This window comes from Cyclopterus lumpus, chromosome 24 (assembly GCF_009769545.1).
Source record: "Cyclopterus lumpus isolate fCycLum1 chromosome 24, fCycLum1.pri, whole genome shotgun sequence".
Lineage (NCBI taxonomy): Eukaryota > Metazoa > Chordata > Actinopteri > Perciformes > Cyclopteridae > Cyclopterus > Cyclopterus lumpus.
In genome coordinates, this window is record NC_046989.1 from 17,633,378 (window position 1) to 17,661,092 (window position 27,715).

The 27,715-nt window shown below is 43.3% G+C and overlaps 2 protein-coding genes across 10 annotated transcripts in view; both read left to right on the forward strand.

Annotated features, from left to right (window-relative positions):
- Nucleotides 1–8,406, forward strand: part of cdk19 (cyclin-dependent kinase 19) — a 47,678-nt gene extending 39,272 nt beyond the window's left edge. For both annotated transcript variants that reach the window (XM_034527138.1, XM_034527139.1), the window contains 2 exons: nucleotides 1,791–2,024; nucleotides 4,562–8,406. In XM_034527138.1, the coding sequence (XP_034383029.1) occupies nucleotides 1,791–2,024; nucleotides 4,562–4,687 (360 nt within the window). In that variant the 3' untranslated portion in view covers nucleotides 4,688–8,406. The remainder of the gene's footprint in view (nucleotides 1–1,790; nucleotides 2,025–4,561) is intronic.
- A 7,901-nt stretch (nucleotides 8,407–16,307) lies between these two features.
- tab2 (TGF-beta activated kinase 1 (MAP3K7) binding protein 2) overlaps nucleotides 16,308–27,715 on the forward strand; it is a 34,447-nt gene continuing 23,039 nt past the window's right edge. For 4 of the 8 annotated variants that reach the window (XM_034527117.1, XM_034527118.1, XM_034527120.1 and 1 more), the window contains exon 1: nucleotides 16,310–16,740. The gene's annotated coding sequence lies outside the window, so the exon portion shown is untranslated. Of the gene's footprint in view, nucleotides 16,741–27,715 lie in introns of all 8 variants that reach the window. The other 4 variants (XM_034527113.1, XM_034527116.1, XM_034527114.1 and 1 more) reach the window with 3 other exon arrangements.

Sequence of the window (27,715 nt, forward strand, 5' to 3'; positions counted from 1 at the left end):
GACACCATACAGTGTCCACCGTGCCAGTTTCACGTCATTATTCAACCAGCTTTCACGCTCGGGACACATTGCGGCAGATTGTTGTTGTTAGACGGTGGCCACAGAGAATATTGGGTTCTGATGTTGTACCCATTTTCAAATCAACCCTCATTGCTGGAGACAAATAGCTTTCAAATGTGACTTGTCAAGATTGTAAAGTGATCCTAAATGTATACAGGTGGGGACAAGCAAAAACATGCAGAAGCAAAGTGATTGGTTACTACAGTTTCTTTTTATCCTGGTTTTCATATTAAAAATCAAACAGTCGACAAGCAGACACAATACGCTGATATACAAGCAGACACAATACGCTGATAGAATACCAGTGCCCACTATATTAAGTATTATATATTCATATTTCTTTGCTGTGAGACTGTTTCCGATTGGGAACTAAAGCTGTTATTTATGCTCTTGCCAAAGGCCCAATGGACTCTCCATTAGGAAAAGAACCTGTAAGTTTACCTCACATAGATTGTGTGACTTTGGTTAGTGTAACTAACCGAGTACGGCAGCAGTCGCCTAGGAACTACCGTGTTCTACGAGGTGAAATGAATGTTTTTGGTTTTTGAGAGCATGATGGATACCATGGCTACAGTTCCCTGTTGAGAACTTTGGCGGTAAACCGGTGAAAATGTAAAAAATATAGCGTACACTTAGACTGACCAATTTATTTCTCTTGTGTTTGTACCATCATCTCTGTGGGGTAACACACTGGACCTCATACAACCCCAGTCCAAGACATCCGCATTAATCCCTCGAATGACTCAAAATGTCCTCACTTTGGACGGTTAGTCATTTTTCCAATAAAGACCATGATGGTAGAAAAAATTTAATATTTGATTGCGTTGCAGGCTGTCGGACCGTATTTTTCCTCTTATGGTTTTAATCACACGGAAAGCAGATTCTTTAAAAAAAAAACATCTCCGGGCAACAAATTCTGCAACCCCATTAGCTGGCTTCGTGAAAACATTCAGGTGATAGACGGCAGACCTCCATGTCTATCAGCAACACGCTCATTACCAGACGATGAACCGCCACTTTTCCATTCAACACACAAACAGGTGGTTTTGAGCCAAGTTACTGAGTGTTTCTTTGTGTATGTGTGTGTGTGTGTGTGTGTGTGTGTGTGTATGTGTGTGCGTCCTATCAATTGGAAAGTCATTCCTTGTGTTTAGAAGTTTCTATTCACTGTGATTATGTTGCTGTCTGCTATCCGTTGACTCCTGGGAAGTGAAGAAAGGTTTGGTGATCCAGAATTCATGTAGCGTTAGAGTGCTATGCCAGCAGCCAAAGTGAGCTGCAATCAACGAGCCGGCCTGCAAAGTCTGCTTATTTATTAATTTTATTTATTTTTAGTTCTTTATATTGAAGGCATCGCCCATTCAAATTTCACAAAATTCAACACTGCACTCCCAGTGAACAGACCTGCGGCTATCGAGATATGCAAAGGACGGGCAGACAGACGGACAGGGATTCCTTACTTTAGTGTTAGATAGTGATTTTTAGATAATAATAAGTTAGATCACATTTCAGTCATCTCAGTGGCAAAGCAGAAACGAAAGGCTGGAACGAGGCAACAGTAGAACGAGACAATTACAAGCGAGGAAATAAACTGATTTCACACACGCTTCATTTACTACGGTTGGCTAATCAGATTTCCTCTCACCCACTCCCGACAGCCAGACTCTTCTTCACTTTTGCTACGCTTTTTAAAATGTTTTTATTGGTATCCCTGTGTGTCCCGTTCTCAGAACCAGACCCAGCAGCACCAGCAGACGACAGGTCAGACTCAGGCCCAGAACCAGCAGCAGACGGCAACCCAGCAGGCTCCCTCCCAGCAGAACTTGGCCCAAACCAACGGCACCACCGGAGCGACAGGGGCCACCACCGGCGGGGGTTTACAACAGAGCCAGGACCAGAGGCCCCCCAACAAGAAACCTCGGATCGAGCCCTCTGGCACTGGAGTGCTACAGTCGGAGTACCAGGTTTGTGGGATTTATTCTCCAGAAGAAGTCATAGGCTGCTATATTTGTCTTATTGTCCACAAATCCCCTAAAAAGACCAGAACAACATAAATGTATCCACTAAAGTATTTCAAATCCAGATCTATTTTCTTTTCCTCTATTGTTGTCCTGAAACGATTAAAAACAGATCAGGGAGCCAAGTTTTATGACCATTTCTTTACTATTTATTGCGAAATTTGAATTTTAGATTATCAGATAATTTAACAGTACAGGTATTAAAACAATGAAATGCATCTTACCAGAACTGTAAAAATGTGCATGTGTCTTGAACTCTGTCTCTACTGGCCATCGTGGGGCGACTCCTCTGTTTGTATAGGAGTCTATGAGAAAATGACTCTACTTCTTTCTTGATTTATTCCCTCAGTAGACATTGTAAACATGAGTTTATGGTCTCAATCTATAGTTTCAAGTATTCTTCCATTAAGCGTGAAGTTAATTTAGTAAATGATGGTCAATTTAGAGTCAACTAGACCATAAAGCAGGGTATGCTTTAGGGCGGGGCTACAAAGTGAAAGGTTGCTACCACGCCGTTGTCCGAACCGGGAGTTGTCCGTGTCTCACAACTTTAACCCTTTCACAGTGTGTTCTCACTTCATAAAAGTTATTTGGAAAAAAAATTTTCAGCGTTGGGCTGTACTTGGCTGACACACTCTCCTGTCACTTCTGGTTCCAAAAAAAAGCGAGAACGTGAACCTCCAGCATTCCACAGACCGATAAGCGGCGTCATCCCATTGATGACATATTGGATTTTTAATTGCTTGAACCATCTTGTTATTTTACCCACAGGATGTATTCAAATGCATTTACAGATAGTTTTCTGTATTTTAACATCCTGTAATAATACATTTATGGACTAGATGTAGTCGATTCATCAGGACAATCCTTTAATAACCGATAATTACAGTAGATCTCAGTGAGGGTATAGACGCAAACTTTTCAACCTTTCCTTGGCTGTGTCTGTCACTTGCCAATGTTACAGATGCGGAAGAGTTCTTCGGATGTACCCAGATGTTAAAGAATGTCAGCAGTGTGTGTGTGCATGTGTGTGTATGTTGGGCAGCTGCAAGGAAGACAGACACCAGACAACAACAGCTTGCTGATAAGGACATTCCACATCGTCTTGCTGACAGCTGATAGTGACTCGCTGTGGTCGCCAGCTTCTGTTTCCAACCCTGCTCTGCTGTCGTTGGCTCTCGTTCACGGGAGATTTCTAAGTGAGGGAGCGAGGGTGATGACATGGGGGCGGCGAAGTGGGAGAGGGGGAGCGTGTGTCAATGAGTGCAACTGCACAGAGCACAGTGAGATAGAGGTCACTGTTATAACCTCTCCTTGCCGTCTCTGCAGGTGTGCCGTGTTGGCGAGGCCACAAGAGGGCGGCTGATAGCCGTAAAGTACACATCACCAGATAGAGATGTATATATAGCAGGGGCTGAGGCGGCGTGTGAGACAGCTGCTCAGGCCTCAGTACACGTAGAAATAAACCGGTGAAGTGGTGCCTACAGCGTCCTACTTTTCCCCACTCATTGATCTCTTGTACCACAGGCCACCCCACCCCTTCCCTACCCCTCCCAACTCCCTCCCACCCCTACCACGCATCACTCTCCAATCATTCTTCTGAATAGATGCAGCGTAGCACACTGTGACCAGGGCTGGCTCGAGTAGACTTTCGTGAGTTCAGCCGAGGTCCCAGCTTCCTGTTATCCTGTGACTCAACTGCATTCAGATGTGAAGCTTCTCTTTGCTGGTAAAAAATATGAAAAACACTCTTTTGCCCCTGTATGTAATGCATTATAAACACACTTGTAATGTGTTAAAAATAATCTGCTTCCAGCAGTGTATGATTGTAGTTATAAGCACTTTCATAGTGTTAATAACAATAATCCTGACACATTATAAAGCATTTTATAATGACTGATGAGGTCGTATCATAATTATAATCAATAATTAGTTACAGGTCACTTGCAATTTCTTGCAAATAATAATTTTCTTTTTATAATGCATTATAATCACTTTTGTGTTGCATTAGAATTTGATTATAAATTACTCTGAGCGGTAATTGTTTAGACTGTATATAAGAAGTGGACAAAACAACAGAAGTGACCATATAAGGAATGCTGAGGAGTAACGTAGAGACGCCTTATACGGCTCTGGTAGCAGCAGCGACCTGTCAATCACAGTAAGCCTACCCTGTTTTATGGTCTATTTGACTCTAAATGGACCATCATTTACTAAATGAGCATTATGCTGTATTGAAGAAGACTTGAAACCTAGCGATTGAGACCATGAACTCCATGAGAAGTAGAGTCATTTTCTATAGACTTCTATACAATCGGACTTCTTCTTGCTGGTCAGTAGAGATGATGCAAGTTTAAGACACACGGTTGCCACCATGCTTTATTTAAGTAAAGGGAAAATTAACTTCACAACATTTTGTTGTTGCATGAATATAAAAATATATTTTGCATAGTTGTGTTTTCTCTCCTCTGTCTCTCCGTCAGCACTCTGGCTCCCGCCTCGGTTACCAAAGCAGTGTCCAAGGTTCCATTCAGCCACAGGGCACCATGGGATACTCGTCGTCGTCCCAGCAGAGCTCCCAGTACTCCCACCAGACCCACCGTTTCTGAGGTTCCCCGTCACTCCTGAACCAGCAGAGGAGTCAGCTCCTCCTCCAGCCTTTCACCAGCCTCTGCAGACGTCACCGCGCACCCAACCCCTGCCGTCCCAGGTCGGATCTCCCTCCGTGCATTACATCATTCCAAGTTTCGGCCCTCCCTCACCTTTGACCTCTATCCCAGACGGCCTTCAACGGCACTGCGACAGTGAAGGCCAAACAAACATAGAAACCAAAACAATCTCCCGAGAAGTTCCGCCTCGTCGTGCTGGTGAATATAATGTAAGATAGATGCGAAGGCGTCGATCACACACAGAACCATGGCACTTACAAAGACACCGTTCCCCACCAGGAAGAATCGCTGCTGTGTTCATACTGTATATTTAGATTATAAAGCACCTTTTCTATTTACATTTTTTCCGCCCTCACGTATTTGCTCAGTCCGATGTCATTTTAAATATTGTCACATGTGGAAGTGATGGCATCAAAACAAACACAGGAGGAAGGGCCCTTTACTGTCACCTCTGGTGTAATATTTACCTTGGATATTCAAAAGTAGAGTTTAAGCTAATAATGTTCCTTTGAAGAAGAAAAACACGGTCACATGTTTCTACACAGAAAAAGAAATCAGCACTTTAGCTGATGCAATTGCAAGGAAATAATAAATGCGCAATTTAATTTAATCCTCTTATTATAGGGTTTCTATATTTAGACCTCTCTTTATATAGAGAGAAGGAAAGTGAGAAAAGTATTAGTCTTTTTACAGCTCTCAGTTATGCATATTCCACATCACTCCGCTACATAGATAAGATTTGACAGGCCGATCTTTGCTTTCCGTTGATGACAGCAGCCTTTTCTTTTTTTAAGGAGGTTGGACTCTTCTCGTTTTTGACCGGCAGCTTCGGACTGTTTTTCTTGTCCGGGAGCTGCCGGTGGAGACTTTGCTCTGACAACCATCTTACCGTGGACCCTCCACACTTTCAAGGTTTCTGAACAGGAACGTGTGCATTTAATCGTACAGGGCAGCTACCCCCCCCCCCCCCCTACTTATATGCTTCTTGAGACTGTTACTGCCTGATGTCAGATTATTAAGGTTTCTAATGTTAATATTGTTGCCTTTTGTATGTGTGCGTGTGTGTGTGTGTTTGTTTGTTTGTTTGTTTGTTTGTCTGTGTGTGTGTGTACAGTATTTTTTTTATTATGCATGGCATTTGTGGGGACGAGTTTAAAGATAAGCCGTTGTGGAATGTAATTAAGTACACATACTCAAGTACTGCACTGGAAGGAGTCACTTGACGTTATAGGAAATGGGCGTATTTTTATTTCATGCTACTTAATACTTCTACTACATTTATCTAAGAGATTTAATTGCTAGTTACTTAAAAAACTTAATTAACACATAATTAAATTTGGATGTATTTGTAAATATCTCCTTATCGAGTTATATTAGAAAAGCCATTTATATTTTTAAATAATCAAGTTTTAGTGTATTATAATTCTAATGCAGCGACTGCTGCAGTCAGTTCTTTAGACATGTACATTTGAAATAAAAAGCATTTAAAAATACTCTAAAACAGTTTTTTAAGACATATTAATAGCCATAATTGTATTTTAAAGATTGGGGCTTTTGGGCTGTTAGAGCTGCCGTGAGTGTATAAAGTAGTTCAAATTAGCTGCTCCTCAAACAGCAAAATATTTTTTATTGTACAGCACTTTTACTTTTAATAGCTTCAGTAATTTTAGCAGACATTTACTCATATAGAGTACTTTTGTATTGTGGTATTTTTATTTAGGGGAAAGGTCTGTATACTGAAAATAACACAGACTACGCTCCCCACAAAACACAAAGTGAGGCGTTTTTATTTTCTATCCTTTTTTGTTTACCCAAAACAAACTTCCATCCTCACTGGTCTGCTCAGTCACGTGACAGATTGTATTAAAGAACGCGGCTCCACTGATGAAGAAGCACTGACACCTTGTGGCTAAAGAGAGAACTGGACCTTTGTCCTTTGTGAAACTGCCTTTATACAAAGTTCACCAGACCATGCAAGACATTGGGTGTATTATAAAACTATAATATTATTAATATTATTATTGTGTCATGTCTCACTGATGCTGAAAGCAGCCTCCTGCTTTGCTCACAGTGAGACAATATCGATTACTATTTCATGCATTGATATTAAGATGTGTCTCAAATCTCTTCAGTGACTCCTCAGTGTGGCCTGCTGACCCTCACTGGGTCCTTCTCCACAGCTGACTACAGTCCATGTTATGGGTTCTATCTCAAAAAAAGTGTTTTGCATCCCAAAAATAATGTTTATTGCACAAATTGAAGATTTATAAAAAAAAAAAATGTCAGTGTTTGGTTGACAAATACATATCCAGACTGGATCTTGTATATTTTATACATATTTAAAGCTGCAGTCATTCTTTAACGCGCTTCTAACAGCGTGTTAGCGTTAAAGAACCAATGTTATCCTAACGAGATATCTATCCTATAATTAACTAATCTGTTTATCTAGGATAACAAAGACACAGTGGAGTGAACCAAACACATTTGGTTTTTTAAGATTATGTTGCACGGCTGCATTATTAGTCATTTGCATTATTACAAAAATTAGTCAGAAGTTTTCTTATGAACAGAACGCGGAGGTTCTGGTTTCACTTTAACTTTCTTAAAAGTTGATTTATTGTATTAGCAAATAAGGACATGTTTTTACAGCTATTAGACAAGGAGTCATATTTCTGTCCAATATTCAACCTCCATTTAGCTCTGCTTTGGTCTCCTCAATATCTGGCTCTATAGCAAATAGATAGCTCGTTATTTAAACTATCTAGTTTCTCACTCTCAACTCGTCAAACACCAGTCAGTGGCAGTATGCTTCAAAGTATGACGTTCTAGGTTCGGACGTGTCAAATGTTAGTTTCCACTCGTTACGTGCATGGTGTCTTTTCAAAATAAACTCCCAACCTAGGTTTGCTTAGTTTTTAGGTTTACTGACATAATAGGAAACAGGATTGTGCTTTATGTTATGAATAAACACGTTTGTTATGTAACTGGCATTAGTTCAGGATGAAAGTAACGTGACAAAAGTATGGTAAAATCTATGTCAAGGGACATAGATAGCGGTATCCTGGGTGAAAGTCCTGTGTTTGTTCGACTTATCCAACCACCCTTCCCGCTTTTCTAACTCTTGATACTGTGTCAGTTCTGTGCTGCTGGATAAGAGCAGAGACAAACTTTAGGTGAAATGATGTCGACATGAAGGTCTTTTGGCAGGGAGCTCTTCTCAGCGCGTGTCTCGGTAGTTGTAGGCGGATCCAGGGGGACATGGTCTACATGACGGGGGATCAAAACCAGCAGCTATTCAACGGGTTTCTCCTCCCTTTGGTATTCCAAAGTCACACTGACACTCGTCTGTTGTCAATTTCTCTCCCAAGTATTATTGAGTTCCGGTGGGAGACAAGTTACTATTAAACAACTCCTATGCAAAAACAATACGTTCAAATAAAATCCCACACTAAAACTTTCACTTAGGATGCTGGTTTTGCAGTTGACCAGGTTTTATCATATTGTGTTATTGTGGGTGTGTTTTCCACAGCTTTTTAAAGTGTACTCTAAATGAAACTATTGTAAAGAAATGCATGTGTGTATATATATATATTGATAGTGAACAATCATATTTATTATTTCCATGCGTCTATGGATAATACACATGTTTCCTTCACTGTCTTCTGCCTTAACTCTAGTAGCTATAGAACAGGGACCTCTATCAGACCAGACGGGCGTCACTCCGCCATGTTTCTTGATATTTCCTCTCGACGTTCACACGGAGTCACGTCTCGTTCCTGAATGTGTTCTCGCCACCTCAATGTACAGTAGGATGGTGACGCCGCTGTGTTGCTTCTGGTGTCGTCGGCAGCTGTTCCACAGTGTCTCACTGCTTTTTTCTTTTTACAGGAATGATAATGATACACGTTTTTATTTCGTGTGGACGGTGCCTTTTCTTTCTTTTGTCTGTAGACGTTTGCCTTCTAAAGATGTCATGGCAATTTGTTCAGGATTTTATTTTAATTTTATGATAGTATATTTTTTATGCCTGTCTCTTTGAGTCGATCTAATGCCCTCTTCTCTCCTCATTACTAAGTAGCATATTGTTATCTACGCGATGTGGAAAGCTAGCAGCTAAATATCCGTGTTGTATTCCAGTCCGCTGAGTCAAGACTGATAGAAATGGTCCTCAAGCATTACCGACACGCAAGTAGTTTTGAAATGCTGTACATAAGAAGAAGAAAAAATGCATTTTAGAGAAATTTCTCACAATTACTTTCTTTTTATTGCACTGTTGCTCAAATATTTAGTGGGAAACAAAAATACGAATTTAATGTTTTTCTTATTTTTATGTCTTGCTTCAGGCACTAACGTTATGTCAGTGCTATGGAAGTTGCAATGCTCCTCAGTGTGTGTCGTGCTCTCCGCTCACACGTCCTCCTTTGTGATAGTATTGCATGTGCCTATCTTTTATTTGTCCCCATTGGAGAACATACAGGTTTGTACAGACCACTGCATCCGCTCAAAAATGTATTGGTAAGGCAGCAAGAAAAAAAACAACTTTATGTTGCCGCTTTGAGCAAACTTGTCCAAATATCACTGTTTAAATGAGAAATAAAGTAATGTGTATTTTTTGTTATATCCTCTATTATAATAATAATAATAATAATAATAACAATAAAAATCTCTCTCTTTTTTTGTCTCAATCACTTTCACATGTGTACAGTTGTTGCAGCCAGCTGTTTGATCTGCAACCAGAGTGTTGCTGATCTGGTTCACCACTTGATGTCACCCAAGGGTGACTGAATGTGAGGCAACACAGCACAGTCCTCAGCACAGCATTGAAAAGTGACATTAAGAATAAATCCTTTTAAAATCAAAGGGCTACATGTTAGTCCAATAAACTGCATCCCTGTTACTCTGTGTTAGTAACAAATGTCATCAAATAATTATCCAGAATAACCAAGACAAATATTAAAAACATGTTGCTGCTGATTTTCCTTTTCAATGCTCGGAGCAAATCTGGTCACAAAAACACAACTCAATGTATTTGGCTAAATACTAAAGAGGTAAATTGGGATGTTTTCTGTATTCTTTTGTACAACATGTGAAATAATGTTTCCGGAGAAGTCTTCCAGACATTTACAGTTTTCGTGAAATACAAATACAACAGACTACTAGAGGAAGGGAGTCCTTTACAGGGAACATTTAGTTGTCTTTTGGGCTTTTTGTCCCATTATGGTTAAGGCAAACAAAGGGTATTTTACAAAAATAAGTTGTTGTGCGTATTGGGACAGTTACAACATTTTTGAAAAAACGTTTTTTTGGAATCGGTCCAGTATTAAGTAAGTAAGATCAAATGTATTAATACAGTGTTTCTCACAGACTGTCACAAGGTGTATTGAAGGAGAGCGCTGCAACTCCTCACTGCCAACGTCCACTAAAAGTGTTTGTTTGCTGTTATGAGAGGTGTCTGACAACATTAGGCAACGGACCCCACAGAGAAATAAAACCTTTTTTCTCTACCCTTCACTTGATCCGGTCCGTGTTCGCTTTTGAGTCTCGTTCAGAAATTTCGCTCCCCGTCCACATATTCGAAATCAGCCAAATATTTAGACCAGATGAAGGGAAAAGGAAAGAAAAAGGGTTTTATTTCTCAGTATGGTTTTGTGCCATGATGTTGTAAGACACTCAAAGACAATCTGAGCCGACAACAGTGGCAACAGCCAACTCCTTTGGTGGACGCACATTAACGGTGAGCAAGTTGACCCGAGCGACTCCAAGGTTAAATTAAACTGCCGCCCCCGTCAGTCACTTTGAGTACAAAAAACATAGGAAAGGAGGGTTGCCCTTTAAATTGCCAATTTCACAACCAAATATTCCTTCAGGTGCACGGAACGGAGACGAAAGACACCTGACAAAGATGTGGAAACAACGTGTAACAGCAGAGCCTGCACATGGCTGTACATTCTCAGAGACTGAAACACTGCACGTCTGCACCCTGCTATACTGATCCCATTGGGTGTCTAAAGGTTACACACACACACGCACACACATTACACAGGAGTGCCATGTGTCTGGTTGATTCGAGCACTTATATCCACCATCAAGACATTCCACAGGATGCGTCAACTCAAGTGAGCGCTACACTCAGCTCTCTTTATGGGGCTGGTGGTTTTGACAAGTGAAGCTAGCGCGGGCAAGCTGAGACTTGGCACCGGCCTCGTGAGTTCTGGCAGAGCTCGCTGGTTCGACGGCCTCGGCCCCCGCAGCGTTGCTGCTGCCATTTGAGGGAAATGTATGGACTTGTTAACGCAGATGATCCCGTTTCCTGCTCGGTCCCCGGGTGCTGCCGCTGTCGAGCTCCCTGGGAACAAGCGCACCCCCACCCCCCAGGCCTATAGCCCTGAGCCCTCACCCTGACAGGCTGCCGTGTTAGACTGGATGATCCACAGTAGACAGAGAGCACTCTCCACAGTTTGTTACTGCCGCTTCGTCGCCTGTCACACCAGCACTGGAGAAGATGAATGGCTCTCAACATGTCCTGAGGTTTCCATTAATCTTGTAAAGAAACGCTGTGGTGTAATTTGAATTCATGGCATTATTTAGTTTGGTTGCTTTTATCCATAACATGCTGGTACATGCAACTAACAAAATGTGGCATGACATTACGTGGCGTCACATGGGGTAAAAAAGAATGACATGACCTGGTGTAATATGGCATCAAACCAACGACATTCCAACAAATCATACTTTGATCTAAAGGGTTAGTCCCCTCAAATATGCTCCATAACAGATATGTAAAAGGGCCAGCATTAAATGGCCATATTGTCCATTCTTCTTATTGTCAACAAATCTTCTGACAAGACCGAAACAAACAATGTGTAACCGCAATGACGGAAATCTTTCAAGATGGGTCATATCATGATTTCTTAATGTTTTTCAAAGGCTCGGTAATTTCTTAAGATTAGCACGGGTCGTATTTTGCAAATTATTCTCAAACAGGAGGAAATAGTGTATTTATTGGGGGACTATTTTCACCGGCGGATTTATCCGCGTTTGGTGCTCCAGTGAGCAGCGTCCAGACGGTGTATGTGTGATTTAGTCAGAGTAAACTACAGTGTGTAAGGAAGTGACGTGTCACCCCGGGAAAACAGTGTGGCTCACTAACTTGTTTTATTAGATTTTGGACAACAATGGCGATTTGGTACAGAGGAAGAATCAGGCTTTGATATATGCACAATAATTGTTCGTAGATAGATGTTTGTTTGAGCCTTTTCATGGAAATTTGTTGGCAGAGAAACAGGCACGGTAGAAAAAACAAAAACAATAAGTGCAGTCTGTTTTCTTTATTCTGTGAAGCAAATGTGTGCATATGTGACGCACATAAGCGCAGTAGTTTCTGATCCCTGAACAGTTACTGGGTTAGTACTGGGTTATGACAACAACATGTCCTGCATATTACACTCAATGGTGGTAGGACATGAATATGGTCAGCTGTATTGATGCATGGCTTACTGCCAGCCAAGTGTCACACTGAGGCGAGAGACCCATATTTACTATTAAAACAATATGTTCCTCTGTCATATTTCAGAATAAAACTCTTGTTATTTTCTGGGATTTAATGAATGTTATTCAAACATAAACTACTCCAATTTTCTTTTTTGCATTTGTAAAGATTTGAACGTGGGTTATTTTATTTGCCGGAGGTTTTAGTTTGGGTACATTGTATGTTGTACCAGTCGCCACTTCTGACTCTTGGCATGGGATGTTAGACAGACGGGTCTCCTCCTCCTCCTCCTCCTCCTCCTCCTCCTCCTCCTCCTCCTCCTCCTCCTCAGACTCAGTTGTGTGGTGGAGTTGGTGTGTGTGCCAAACTAGAATCTGGAAGAGTAGAATGGTGCACTTATTGTCCTGGAAATTAAAATCAATCAGTCATTGTCTACAGTCACTGGGAGATTACTGTTGGCCTTTTTGTGAAACTGATGGAAAGAAAAGGGGGCTGTTTTTATTACCCCCCCAAAAAGAAAGAGAATGAATGTCAAGCTGACTACAAATGACTTTTGTATTCTAACCCAAAAGCCTCAGATCTAAATAACAGTTAAACCTTTACCACATTATCGACCATATTTCCCCCAGTGCCAAAGCTCAGGGTGCTTGTGGACTCGAAGCCTTTAAACTGTGTTGCGTTTACTGTGTCCCGATCTCGTAGGATTTCATTCGTGATCTCTTCATCCCTTCCTTTATCTCCTTTTATTTATTGTTTCCTTTGCCTTTACGACTTTCCTCGTTTCCCGTCATGTTTCGCTGACGTTAGCGGCCCTTTCAGACCACCACTGCGCTCTGAAACCGGTGTGAAACCTCAGGGGAGCATGAACGGCTCAACCGCATTTCACAGAAATTCATCAAATCTCACTGAAACGCACAAACGTCGACCTTGTTCGTGGTGGCGCCAGAGGAAACGTCTAGAGGCCCTGAAGGCTACCAAAATCAGTAGGATCCATCCTCTGGAGAGCACGAATGTCCGTAGTAATCTATTAAATGGCCGTTGATATATTTCGGTCTCTGGACCAAAGTGGTGGGTCATAATGATCCATAGAGCCACGCCGCTGTTGTAGCTAAAAAAAAAAGAAAACTACCTCTATTCTAAACTCCAATGTCATCAGCGTACCGGTCGCCATATTTGCTTTTTCCACAACCAATCGGTGAGCTCCACGCGTCCTTTCTATCCACTGCAGCTCTAGGCGGGAAAGTGGCCGGCCCATCCGCGAAGTGTCAGTTTGACCTTAAGGGTAGGAGATTGGTGTCTGGAGCGCCGCCATCACACCACTCACTCCCAGTGAGTCCTCAGAGCAGCATCCAACCGCAGCACGATGCCTCCACTCCACAGACCTTGACATTTCAATTGCCTCTCAGTAATAAACTCTTTTCCTGGATCTTTGATGAACGGCCACGTGATTACCATGACAGTTCTTAGCATGTGCAAGGCTTTATTATATCCAGAGGACTTTCCTTCTCTTTGAGTGCCACCAGACTTGACTGCAACATTTGATACAACTGAAGATACAAATCTTAATGAAAAAGCTTGAGGTCTCTCTGGTTCGCATATTATCTGACAAAATCTTAAATATCAAATTACACAATAGACATAATATATATACGACACTATAAATATATAAAAATGTACAAGTCTGAAATATTTTTCATTAAACTTGGTGATTATTATAGTAATTATTCATAGTTTTGGGATAGTTTTTTTTTTTACCACCCTGGGAATGGGTGAATGAATTAAAGACGGGTCAGTGTGCAAAAAAAGTCAAATAAATCAATACGTCACTGTAACTCCCTGCTCTCTGCTTGTTAGCACTGGGTGCATGTGGCTGGCGGGACAAGCACAGTTAAAGTTTGCTTTAAGAGGGAAATAATGACCGGAGGAGCAAGCTGCAGAGCTAAATCTAAACTGCTGACCCATGACTAGCTGTCCTCGGACCGTGAGAAACGGGCCCCTTTCCATGCCAAGAATGTGGGTGGCCCGGCGCTTCTATCTGAGGAGTGTGGTGGGCCAGTTGGAGCACTGGAGCACAACAGCAGTTTTTTTATAATATTTTTTTAAACGTCTGATACCTCTGCTGCGCAATGTCACTCTTGTAATCTTGTGTCTATGCGTGTGTGTGTGTGTGTGTGTGTGTGTGTGTGTGTGTGGGGGGGGGGGGGGGGGGGGGGGAGGTTCCACTTCCACTTGTTCGGCATCTTGTGAAATTTTAACAAAAACTGGAGAAACGCAACCAGATTCACAAGGTTCAGTCACTGGAAACACTAGAATTTTGATTCCACTGCCTTTTGTTTTTTTGCTGATTCACTGGCCTGACAGATAATCCCCCCTACACCCCCCATCACCACTAGCACAGCACAAAGTGTGTGAGGCATTGTACAAAGTGATGAATACTGTGGACACAGAGGATAACAGGCAGCACTGTCAGTGTGGCCTGCTTGCACTGAAGGGGATTTCAGCTCCCTCCGGGGCTCCAAACCCAGAGTCAAAAGGGTCAGGGTCTGCGCGAGATAGCAGGGGCCACGGTTTCTGTGTGTGTGTGTGTGTGTTTGTGAGTCACTGCATTACGCCGACACACGAGACGCCATGTGTTTTTTTCCCCCACCCAGGTCCGTGAAGAACTAATGCACCGTTCTTTCTAATTTGTTTCCAGAAGAGTCCCCACAAAGCGTGTGTTCTCTCACTGCGGGGTCCTCGCAGCAAGAAGCAGTTCAATGATGTCGTAAAGGGAAGAAAGAAAAGGAAAAGAAAAAGGAAACGGGTCAACGGTTGATGGTAAAAGAAAATGATAGTGTCTAATTTTTACGCAGTTCCTGGGTGCAATGTTGCAAGAGGGAACTGGAGGGTTCTTCTTGGTAGGCAGAAAAAGTCTCGACCTCTTTTGATGCGACATCAAAACCCCTTCAACCAATACCAATCCCATAACTCTGGAGGTACTGCTATTTATTACCAAAAACATGCTTTTATTGTATAACACAACATGTCACCACTGGAGGGCTTTTGTTCTCATAACGGTGATGGCGCTTCGAAGTCGGATCTCATTTCCATCAGATTTCCACAGAACTGCTACAACGTGTATTTTAACTGTAAACGTGAAACAAATGTCAGTTAATGTTTGACCACTTACTAGCTTTTTGTTGTTGTTGTTGCTTTCGACCGCATCTCATAAGCAACATCAGCCGTTGTTTAGCAGGTTTAACGTTCACCATCATTTCAATCCATCCAATACTTGCCCTTTTTTTCACAAAATAAAAATACAATTGTGCTAGAATAAAAGGGCAGGAATCACCAGAGTCCGTAAAGGAGTGTTCACTTCACAGGTGTGAAAAAACCTGGCTGCACCCACAAACCTGCTCGGGGGTCAAAGTTCAAACTAATTTCAACTTTCGTCACAGTTTTAAATCAGGGAACACGAGAGGCTTCGCTCCAAAGACCACAAGCAGTATGCTCACGCGTCACCAACCAATTACCTCTGTCCGCGAAATTCTCGAAACGCGCCGACTTCGTGTATCACATTCGAACATGAAATGCACCACTTTCTTTGTTGTGGGGAAGTGTTCATACCCCATACACTCAAATGTCATTTGGTCAAATATAAAACAGGAAGCTAATTATTATAAGTATTTTTGGGAGGGAGACGTTCCCGTTAATTCCTGCCTACAGCACTTGAATGCATGTCAATGTGAATAACAGTGGTGTGAACAAAATAAATACAAATCCAGCTGTAAGAATGTGCTAAGGTGGTAGGTTACACATTCAGATGGGGATTCCTTTTTTTGCTTACATGTTATTTCACTGGATCAGCTAGATTAGTAAAGTGTCCTATTTCATTGACATTGGTATGATCCCATTTGAAGAGTCGTACTGAAGCAGCATCACACCTCTTGCATAGTTTTCATTCCAGAAACCTTAAAAAATATCTTTTGATTGTTTTTCATTTCCCAGCATCTTCTGTAGCAGCAGGGTGCTCAGCTCACTTTTTTTTGCAATTTCAACTCTCTCCTCCCTCTGCACAACTTTGTGAAACTTATGAAGAAGAAGAAGAAGAAGAAGAAGAGGAAGAAGAAAAAAAAACAGCTCTTCCTCTCGCGATAGTAGCTTGCATATGCAGCCGCCATATTCTGTGACAGTATTTTGATTCGTATCTGCTGGAAGTGAGGAAAAAGAGAAAAGTGAAGGGCTGTCGAGGGGAGGGGGGGCTGAAGAAGAGGAGCTGTCAAAAAGTTGTTCCCGAGTCTCTGTCAGACGCCGGAGAGCTGAGGCTCAGTATCCCTCCCCTAAACGCTATTTCGAGGACACTCAAGGCCCGGGGCCTCGGTGCAGTTGGCTCTTCGTCTCCCTGTTAGTAGCTGGACTCCTCTCGGCTTATCCTCTCCCAGCTCCGCGGCCCTGCGGAGGTCCGGCGGCGGTCTCGGGTGTAGAAGGCGGCCCAGGGAGCGGCAGCGGCGGCGGAGACGCAAAGGTACGTGCCACCAAAGTTAACTACACTTCGGCCAGTTAGCAACAGCCGGAAGAAAGCCGTGTTTTAATTGCGGCACTGTGAAATAGAACAAAATTAAAATAAAGCATTTGAGCGTCTCGTGCGATAAGCGCGTTGATACGCCGCCGCGTTCAGTTTGAACGAAAACGGAGTGGGGCGGGGGGGAAACTAACTTTTCAGATGTGAAAAAAGTTTTTTGTCTCCAGCCAACAGCTAGCTGAGGTAGCGCCAGCTAACTGGGACGTGTTTGGAGGCTGCTACCGTCTCGGCGGAGTTGGCAAATCCCCGTGTTGAGTTTAAAACCCGTTCTTTAACTTCACCCCCCCGAGTCTGCTTTATTATGGATATCTGTGAACAGATGTTACGGGTCTTTTTGTCGCTTTAGCGCACCGCTGGCGGACGCGACATGTTTTTTTTCCACTGGGCTAACTAGCCTTTGAAACGTCGCAGGACTTGTGGATGGAAACGTGAAATCAGAGCGCGGTTGCTTCACTTCACCTCCGATACGAGTCGTTTTTTTAAAATCTCCAACAAGCCTCAGAATGAAGCCGTTACACCTTGGCTATTATTCTATGTATCCCCCTGTGCTATAACACTGACACTATGTATTGTTTTGTGTGTGTAACGTGGAAACGTTCTCATAACTCGAGCAACGTTGACCTTACGTTACCAGTTGTGTGAAGTTGTGCGTCACTGAACGTCTGAATACATGTCGGCTAAATTAAGCCCGTGTGCGCTTCACTGTACGTTTCCTCTCGTTTTCATAATAAGACGATGCGGGTAGGGGAGCACGGGGTGGGGTGGGGGGTTAAACTAATGGAGACGAAACTCACACACTGTGTGTGTTTTTTTGTTTCACGAAAAGTCACATCGCCTGTTTTAATAACTTTATGACATTGTACCTCCTGGATTACATGTTCCTGGTAGTTGTGATACAAACGTGTAAGGGGGGATTGGGGGGTCTGAGCCTTTTGACAGCCAAAATGACAGCTCAGTTGTTGTCGTTTGTATGTATGCTTGGTAAAGTTACCCGGTTATGATTTAGACTTTTCTTCCCTGACAGATTTATTGTGGTGAAGCTACTATATGTACCCAGATGGGCAGGGAGGCCCACAGTTTACCTATTTATAAGTGTTTGTCAAGAGACAGTTAATTGGAGAAACCGGAGACATTGAAGTCGTTTCAAAGTTTTCACCGTAGAAAATTTTTTCGCCAAAAGTTCACAAAACTATTTTCTCTTTCTGGTTATTTTCAGCCATGCCGATTGCAACCAAACGTAACCCAAATATTACCGTGTGGTGACAGTATTTCTTATTTATGTTTTTTTTTTTATCGCATTCTGTGATTAAAACTTGTGCCATCCTGGTGGTCTGCTTGGCGCAGCGAGAACTCCTCTGGGTGCGTTGGGAATCGTTTTTTCCACATTGTGTCGTCAAGGCCGGTCTTCATATTTACGTCAGCCACCAGTCAAAGGATGCAAAATGTTGTTAGTGGCCGGAAAGTCAGCTTCGCCAGCCGCTTTGGCAGCTGATTGACCTTTTTTTCCAATTAGTGTTTTTATTCTAAAGCTGGCAGCAAAGGAATTTGAAACACCATTAACGATACTCGATACGATCAAACAATTCTATGCCTCACTGTGCTTTTTAAAAATGTTTATAATCCAGGCTTCGACTGGCTTCTCCGTTTTTGCTTTGTGCTTATTCGCAAACGGTAAAGAGCTCCGAAATCACTTCTCCGCCGGCATCTAAACAACCGTGTTGTCATCGCAGCCACACCGTTTGGAGTGCATATTGTTCATTAGCAGCTTGTGCCTGTCTTGACTTGCAGTCAACATTGCACTTCCTGACCAATAAGCCGCCATGGCCAACTGTTTATAGGTGCAGACCCCTAACTGAAACCATGTGTGCCTGTAGCAGGGCAAATATGTTGCTAGGAGGCCTCGCTGATTTGCCACTCTTTGGAGACTCTGCAACAAATGCTCAGAGCCTGTGTGATAAGTGCTCAATCAGGGCTTTTTGTTGAGGATCCGTCACTTGTACAGGACAGCGGGCCAGTTGTTTGGGCGTCACTTGGCATATGCTAATTGGCTGAATCAACACGACTGAAAGAGACCGTGCGCAGATTATAGATCCAAACTCACACGACTGTGTTACCTAAGCTGCCTCGATGCTTGTTGACAAAGTTGGAGATCTTGTTGGGCTCACTCGACGTGTTTGATGCTGTACAATAAACAAGCAGCACTAACACTTTAAAGAACCTTTACAACAAGCTGGGGCTGGGGCCTGTCGCTCGCAACGTTTGTGCCAACACTCGAATCTCCTTTCCTGAAAAACCTGTTTCCTGATGTATCATTTGCAGTTTGCACAACAATGTATCCCCAATCTGAGCAAAGGGTAGGGGTGTGTAGTTTTGTATGCATTTTATTCTCCACCTCACAAGGGGAAGGATAATTACTTCATATGAGTGTGTTTGGATGGAGCACAAATGCTTGTTGTTTGAGTCAGTTTAACCCAGGAAACAACATTGGCTTACTTTTTCTCTTACTTTGTGTGTTGGAACACATGAGGCTGCAGAACAGTCGTTTCCATCGGAGTAAAAAAGTGTTGAGGAAAGACGGACCTGCAATGCCAGATGGGAATCAAGTCGGTGGAAGGATCCATCACATTATGCCCATTGCTGCAGACTCAGGAAGAAGGCTTGGTGTTTTTAACCCTCCCCCACTCTAGTGTGTGTGTGCATGTGTGTGCATGTGTGTGCGTACATGCGTGGGTCTGTCAGGAAGAGAGGCTCTCATTGAAGACCCCTCCCCCTGTCGAGCTCTCCCGACTTCTCCGCTTTAAATGGAGTCCTCCATTACACATGCTGCTCGCGGTCCTCTCCAGTTCAGGGGTTAAATTGCACGCATCGGGGCTGACGCTGCACAGTCCACTGCACCTCTAACTGTCGCCTGCTCAGCGCTTGTTCATTTTGCACAGTGCACTTTTTGTTGTTGCCCTGTTTGCAGAGGCATTATCAAATTGCTTACAATTATGACTTGTGCATGCGATCATCTGAGGTTTGCTTAGCTGTAGCACTGTGTAGTTCTGTATGATTAGGCTTTATTTTGACCTGATATGGCTCCATTCATTTATTATTATTATTATTATTCATTCGTGGTTGTGTTCCTGGCCACCTTCCTGTCCATTCCTACCTCACCTTTTAAGCTTCAGGTGTTATATGCTTGACTTTCTTGTTCATCTGGTCTCTAACTTAGTCTGTCCTATTCTGTGCTGGGCAGGTAGCCTACGTTTGGTTTGCTGCAGCTTGTTTACTGAAAACATCAGCAGCCTGCTGCTGCTGCTGCTGGAATACCAGGTTGAGGGAGGCGAGGGGTGAAACTGAACCGTTACAGTACATTTGTGGGTCGTGAAATTGAAACACTGGCTAAATGAGGCAAAAAAGCTCCATGAAGCTACAGAGTTGGGTGGTAATTCTCAAATGTGAACCTGAGCTGCCCCTTTTTGATTAGTGGACCCTTTTAATGTGGCTGTTATGTTACTTAAAACTGCTTATATATAATAAAGTATAAGTTGTTCTCAATCAGGCAAAGAATGAGTAGTCACTTAACTAAAAACATAACCAAACGTTCTGTGTTCATTTGCATTTAAGGACAGCTCGGTTACACTCCTGCTGTGGACCAAATTTGCATTGTTGCATATAATCCCTGTACGCATAAAAGTGCTTTTATCAAAGAACTATTTGTGATTGCGCGCACCAAGTCACAAAAGTTCAGAGGTGCACAACCACAATTGCGTCTTTTTCTTTCGTGCCGAGTTCACAACGGTGAGCATAAACTCATCTTCAGACACTCCGGTATGTTTAGCTTTAGTGGCTGGTTTGAGATGTTCAAACAACAATTGAAAGGCTCTAAATGACACTGCGGTTGTCATTGTAACTCACAGTTTGCATAACAAAAAAAAACCCATCCAAGTCATTTTGGGCTGTGGCCCGGGACGACGCTGAACTTGCCCATGTTGTGTGAAAGATACCCGGGCGATAATGAGTGTGCACTCTTGCTGCTGTTGCCTGATTTGTCAGGGCCATTGTAGCCTACAATTTGCAGAGCCCTAGTCGTAACTCTAGCTTCAGTGTGTAAACTGCTCCCAATTTTGGTCCAGGCCTTTTAAACTTTCTCAAACTTTGCCACGCAAAGGTGAATCTTTGCTGTCGGGATACAGCTTTTACGGGCCGCTGTTGGCCGTCCATCACCGCGCCTCGCACTCTGCCGTCACAGGTGTTATTACAGCCCACCTTCTCGTTGTCTTTCTACTCGCATGCATCAGCAAACGGGAGACGAGTGAAACGCACTCTCTCGGTTCACATTTCCATAGGCGCACATATACTCAGTGCGCTTGAGAGCCACCCTGCAAAAACCACAGTCTCCTGTATGAGCAGAGCGAGGGGGGGTTTAAATGGCCCGGTTACCTGGGGTTTTGGAGGACTTACCTGGCAGCCTCTTGGTCCCGTCACTTGAACATCATGGTGCTACGCATTTATCAGCGATATTCACTCCATAATGTATTAGTTTGAATGAATGACAACACAGCCGTCACGACCAGAATTGGAATACACATTCACATGTTCACCCGTTTTTAGTTTTATTTGTAAGCGCATGCAACATGTGCATTACAGTGAGAAAGAATTACTGAGTTGAATTGCTAATGTCATTATTCGTTAGGTTTGGATACATTAACCCCGGCACCACCGAGGTGCACGGCCTGGCGAATTGTTCAGTGAACTCAAAATAGACATCTTGTTTAACTGGCACTTGTAAATCAGGCTTGAATGCAGCAGAATAATTAAAGAGCAGCGTTTCATGCTAATGAAGTGCTTTTCAAGTTCCCCCCTGACAGAAACTCTGCTATGAAATAGGATAGTAGCACAACCGTCAATTAAAGGAATATAGAGGAGCTCCTCCGCCGGGTTCTAATTGGAACCAGAACCGCTGGTGTGTTAAACAGGCATGTTTGGAAAAATAGCAGTGCAGCTCTTGGGACACTCGGGCATTGTTAGTGGGATCAGTGTTGTGCTTGAAGTGTTCATTTCCACCCTTGTTTCATTGTTTTTTTAAAATTATTTATTGTTCAAGAGAAGCTGAGGACCGGTAGTTCTGCTTTGCCCTTTATTCTGCATGGCAAGAAAATGTGCTGTTCCAACAGCTTTACATTAACATGCAGTCAGCTGAGCCTTGCAGAAAACTTGTTTACTTCCTGTTGGCGGACTTGCGATTTATGTGCCGTTCACGTAATGTGCCAGAACCAGGTTTGACAAACAATATCCGTTAGAAAATAGTATTTCAACATTCATATGTTATATGGGTTTAGGATGACCTTTTTTACTTTTGATTACTGTTCAAGGTGTGTGTGCGCGTGTGCGTGTGCGTGCGCGTGCGTGTGTGTGTGTGTGTGTTGCTCCTCTGAGTTTTGGTCAGCTCTTTAAAAAAAATATTTGTTCTTATTGTCGGTGAACGGTCAAATGGTTAATTATTAACATCCCCGCTACTAAAAGTTAATGTTCACTCCTCATCATAGTTTATCACTAAACGGTCTCATTGTTCCACATCATCGGTCAAAGTCCCAGCGAAATGGAAGTTTGAGTTCGCTCAGCCGCTGTCAAAACTTCGCCAGTTGTTATGCATCATCTGGCTGACGTTCATCTGCATGTACTGCCTTCGCTGCAGTGACAAGGTTCCCCTTATTCCCCATAGTGATCCAAACACGCACCTTTTCTTATCCCTTTACATCGCTCTGTTGGCTAATACGATCCACAAACAGTGGAGCAGAAAACATCTTTCGGGTTTCAACTTGGTGACTTTTCCTCGACCGTTCACAAACGAGCAATCAAATGTTAAGTGTAATTACGATTGCTTGTTGGCTTTCTCTTCCATACACGCATCTATGAGCCCTTTTCCAGCGTAATGCACCGCCACACGAGCGCCGTTCCAATGCGGGCCGCTTTTACGAGCGCAGCTTCACGAGTGGCGGCGCACAGGAAGGTGGTTCAGAGGTTATCTTGGGCCGCCGCGCTCCTTCGGAGTCGTGCACACCGTGACCTCTGCAGCAGGATATGTGTGTGTCTGTAAGCGTGACACAAACACTTCCTCCCATAGTGCATTGCCCTGAGAAACACCTCAGTTTGCATTTTCACATTTGGCCTCCAGTCGCTTCAGTCGCCATTTTTGGGAGCGCAGAGGCCAACTGCATAGTGCCAAGATAAAATAAAAAGAATAAAAGAGGCATGCAGGAAGTAAATGCAGCGCACCCCATAGTTTGCAAGTTCCTTTGAAAGATATAATCTAACCTTGTTGAGCAGTTCACACTGAACAGGATCCTTTGTCGGTGGTGAGACACAGAGAAGAGCAGACTGGTGCACACATTTCTGCGCCATGTGACAGGATGTGCATTTTGAATTGACAACCTGATGAGATGAGTGAAGACATCTTAAACCCCATTGGTGTACCTGTTACTGCAAGGGTCGTGGCCTGGTTTGGTGTGGTCCTCTTATTGCCTCCCTTAAATCTTTATTACAGTCTCTCTTTCTCTGTCTTTTCTCTGCTCTGGAATAAATACTTGACTTCACACTGGCTGCACTGATCTCCACCGGAGCGTTTCCAGACCTCGCATGACATCCTGAACCTGCATATTGGTTTGGGGGAGGTTGCGGAGGGGTTCGTGTCCCTGGTTTTTGTGCTGCTCGTCTTTGAAGCACTCCAACCTGCTAAAATGAAAGCTTCCTGTGGGGGCGGACACATTGACTTGACATTTATTTTTGTTTCATTTTCACACACAAAGAAGTTTAACTTTTGCTGTGTTGGTGCACAGACAATAAATATATAGAAATTAAAATATCAATGTGTTGTGTGAGTAAGCAGATTCTCGGTTGACCTGCTTGTTTTACCGTGTGATATTGCAGGCGGCCGTCTTATCACTTCCCCCGCATGTCCTGCAGGCAGGTTCTGATCTCCCCCACTCCCCCAGACTTTTCCCTTTACAGCAGACGGGAGGACAGAGCGTGTCTCATTGTGTGCCGTTTTTAAATGCCATACAGGAACTGCTCTGTCCTTCATCATTTCTCCCACATTCTGCTGATGGTCTTTCATCTCCCCAGGTTGTGTTTTTTTGTACTCTCAAATGATGGAGAAAGGGCTTTGATCCGGTGTCCTATCAGTAACGGCATGGGCCTCGGGCTCTCTCACTCCCTTGTTCCCCTCGCTGTCTCACTCTGAAAACATATTGTCAGGGTGTGGTGGACAACGCAGTCCACCCCAGCCTTTGTTTGTTGTGGTTCAGTGTAGCTTTGCTAATGGCAACTGCCTGTGTGTGGGTCTCCATGAAATTCTTGCAGCAGTGGTCCGTTAAAAGAAGACCCTATATTTGCCATGTGTTTTGCAACCTTTTGCATCTCTGATATAACCACCTGAGCTCCGGGGGAAGAAAACACGCCCCCTCCTCCCCTCTTTCACTGGAGATTGCACAACAGCACACTGCAAACATACGCACAAGTAAAGCTTGTGGGGCCTTCATCCTCGCATGCAAAGATGTTTTATGATTTTTTTTTATGAAGGGAGGAAGGAGCATGTTGGGTAAAAGCTTGTTAAAGTGGAATCGGCTAAAGAAGACGGGGGGCTTTTGCACTTCTTCCCGGTTGCCCACAGTCTCCCTTTTTGTTTGAAATGTTTCTGATAGTTTCCCTGTTGCCAGTCACTGATCCACGGAGCCTCCTCTTCAATTTAAAGAAGGAATCGGAGAGTTTAGTTCAGGGATATCCCTTGGTTAGCTAAGTCCATGCCGCTCCCCTCACCCCATACCCTTTTCCTACCTCTCTCTCTCTTCCATGGTGCCCTTTGGCCGCTCAATCCCACTTGCCTGCCTCTGCTCCTGGTTAGAGATGTCACAACAGAGCTGTTCTGCTGTGGTATTCCTGAGGGGCGTGTGCGTGTGTGTGTGCGTGTGTGTGTGTGTGTGTGTGTGTTGTTTGGCTGCTGCCTGTGAAGCGTATCAGTCCAGTCCGGCTCTGGCACCCTCCTAAGCACACCTGTCGGTGCCGGTCTACAGAAAACCAGCTTTGTGTTGTCCCTCCCGTCCTTTCTGTAGGCTGCATTAGCACAGCCAATCACTACACACACACTCCACGCATTGGCCCAGCCTTGGTGTGTTGGAAACGAGAGCCGGGCATGCAAACATAAAACCTGCCCATCCTGCACAGTGCGGATGATTGATTGATGATTTATTGATGGATTGAGCCTCTTAAAAATTTACTAAAATTGGCACCAAGTACAACTTCTACTGCTACACTGTGCAAACGCATGTTGTTGATCAGTGCCAGTGACTCAAGCTCTCGGGCAGGTGCTGACATATCTGGCCTCCAGGTCTCACTTTGCAGGCCATACTTTGTTTTGGAAGACAAATTCAACAGCCCTTGTAATCTCCTTTAGCATTTATAATTGTTTTGCTTTACAGTGGACCGCCACACATTTCAGATACAAACTACTAAAACCATATTCAAGACGAAGGGAAATAATGCATTTCTGAAAACCAAATTGAGGGGGGGGGGGGGCTGCTAAAAGTCTAATGTACCATTAAGCAGTTGTTGCCATCTTTCTTCAGTACAAGGACCATTCATAGAGGGTCACCTGTCTTTTAGTTTTGTGTAGATCAACATTCTCCAGCTTGAATGCTCTGATTTGTTAATGTGACTACAACATAGCAATGAGGTTGCAGAGAGAAATGCTTTCAGACCTATTTAATACAGGGTCACACTTACCGTCTTCAAGACTCTAAGACTTTTTTATCGTTGTGATGATATGAAACGGAGTTGGATGACAAGTCAATTTACCCCCATGTAGGTGATAAGGGAGCATGACTTAAATGTTTTGAAAGGGTTGGAATGAGACCGAATGGCATCTCTAGCCAGCAGAGGAGTCACGTGACCTGGCTGCTATTTGTCTTTTGGTTGGCCAAGGTGAAGAATGATACTCCTAACAGCTGCGGGAAGCATTTCCAGCGGAGGGTTTTTCCTCCTCGACCAAGCACACGGGACCGTGCAGCAGCCCACTGCAGCCGAGACGCAACGACAGCTACTCCTCCAGCAGCACCGATACGTATTCTTGGGTTATGAGGCCTTACTCTGAGTAAACCGTGTGATGTTAGGGGCCACTCTGGAGAAATATAGAAACGGTTTGTGTTTTCACAAAGGCAGAACTTACTTCAGATGGATTAGAAAAATCGGTGTACCTCTCTATCTGACCTTTTTATATAGATTAAAAAAAAACTACAAAATCAGGTTCTAAGTACTCATTGCCCTATTTTAGCCTAAACCAAAATCTGAATAAGGATTTGTCTGAGGTTCTGGTTAAACTGCTGCGTAGAGGCCTTTTCTCTCTGTGTGTGTAAGGCCCCGATAACACCCTGAGCGGTGGAGTGAACTGATGGAATGGGCTGACCAAAGACAGAAGTGCTGTTAATGTCCTGCTGTCTGTGGGCTTCAAAGAGCATGATGACATACAGTAAGTGCATTTCGCAAGGCAATAAAGGGTGAAGATTTGGCCGGTGCATACTTGGCGTGTCATCGCTGAGCGCCTGAGTGCCGGCAGACTCGGTGTGTTCAATTGCCTCGCGGTGAGTGCTGAGAGACGGCGCTGCCACCCAAAAGCTACAGCTACAGCGAGGCCAGCAGGTCACCTGTTTGAATCCCAGGGCCAGCTGGCTCTGTAAGGTGGAAGTGGAGGAGAAAATGCTTTTGCCTGCGTCCGTAGCTGAAGTGGATGGGCCTATGAGCAAGGCACTTAGACAGCTACTTGAACAGTAGTAAGCTGTATATGTTAAGAGGTCAAGTACGCATTTAATGTAAATTAAGGTTTTACTTTTTAAACCATAACAAAAGTTATTTAGTATCAAACTAGATGGTTGATTTCATACTTTTGAAAATGTATGACATTTCCAAAAAGTGTACATACATTTTGTTTTTATTGATTAATCGGCTGATTATTTCTCAGTTGAATCATTTATATTTATTAACCGTCTATCTTACAGTGACAAATGGGCATCACAATATTCTACAACCCAAGTTGACTTCACCAAATGTCTTGTTTTCTCCAACCCCCAATTATTTCCCCGTAAGCAACCATTTCTCACATTTGAGCGCCTGTAAATATCACACTTTTGCATTTTTGCTTCAGAAATGACAAATTCAAATCTTTGCAGATCATTGACATTACTGCTGACACTTGACTGAATGTTTTGCAAATAAATACAGGTTTAAAAGGTGTGTGTGTGTGTGTCTGTGTGTGAGAGAGTGTGTGACTTCCTCTTGAAGGTGGGGCTGTACAATAGGCTTGACATGGGAGTTATGTCTGGTATTCATGGTTTTTGTATGCGTCTTTGTTATCTCAAGGACAAGGCATAGGAGGTTTTTTAAGGCACCAGGCTACCAACCAGAAATACATGTACAAGGAATATTTTTAGAATCTTTGATGGTTTACACTGACTTCAGAGCGATTTAAAATATATTTTGTGACATGTTGGTAGAACAATTGTCTGGAGCCAGCTGCTATAACTAAACAAAACAACAAAAACAATCCGTACACATCATCAGCTTCATAGTCAATATGCTACACCTTTTCCTCCTGAATCTGACATGATTTAAATAATGAGACAACTTTTTTTTATTTATTTTTTATAAATAACCACAACAATCTCAAAATTTTTCAAGAGAACTGCTCAATTCCTCCACCTTCATTGGTCCATAATTGCTGATGTGATTTTAAACACTTACTACCGTGCTAAAGCTTCAACTGATAACTTCTGTCAGATCCTGATTTGTTTGCGTTCGATGCCAAGCTAAAGATAACCCAAATGAATTCCCGGGCTTAAGCAACCCTTAACGAGGCGGACGGCATTAGAAGTGGTACAAGGGGTTG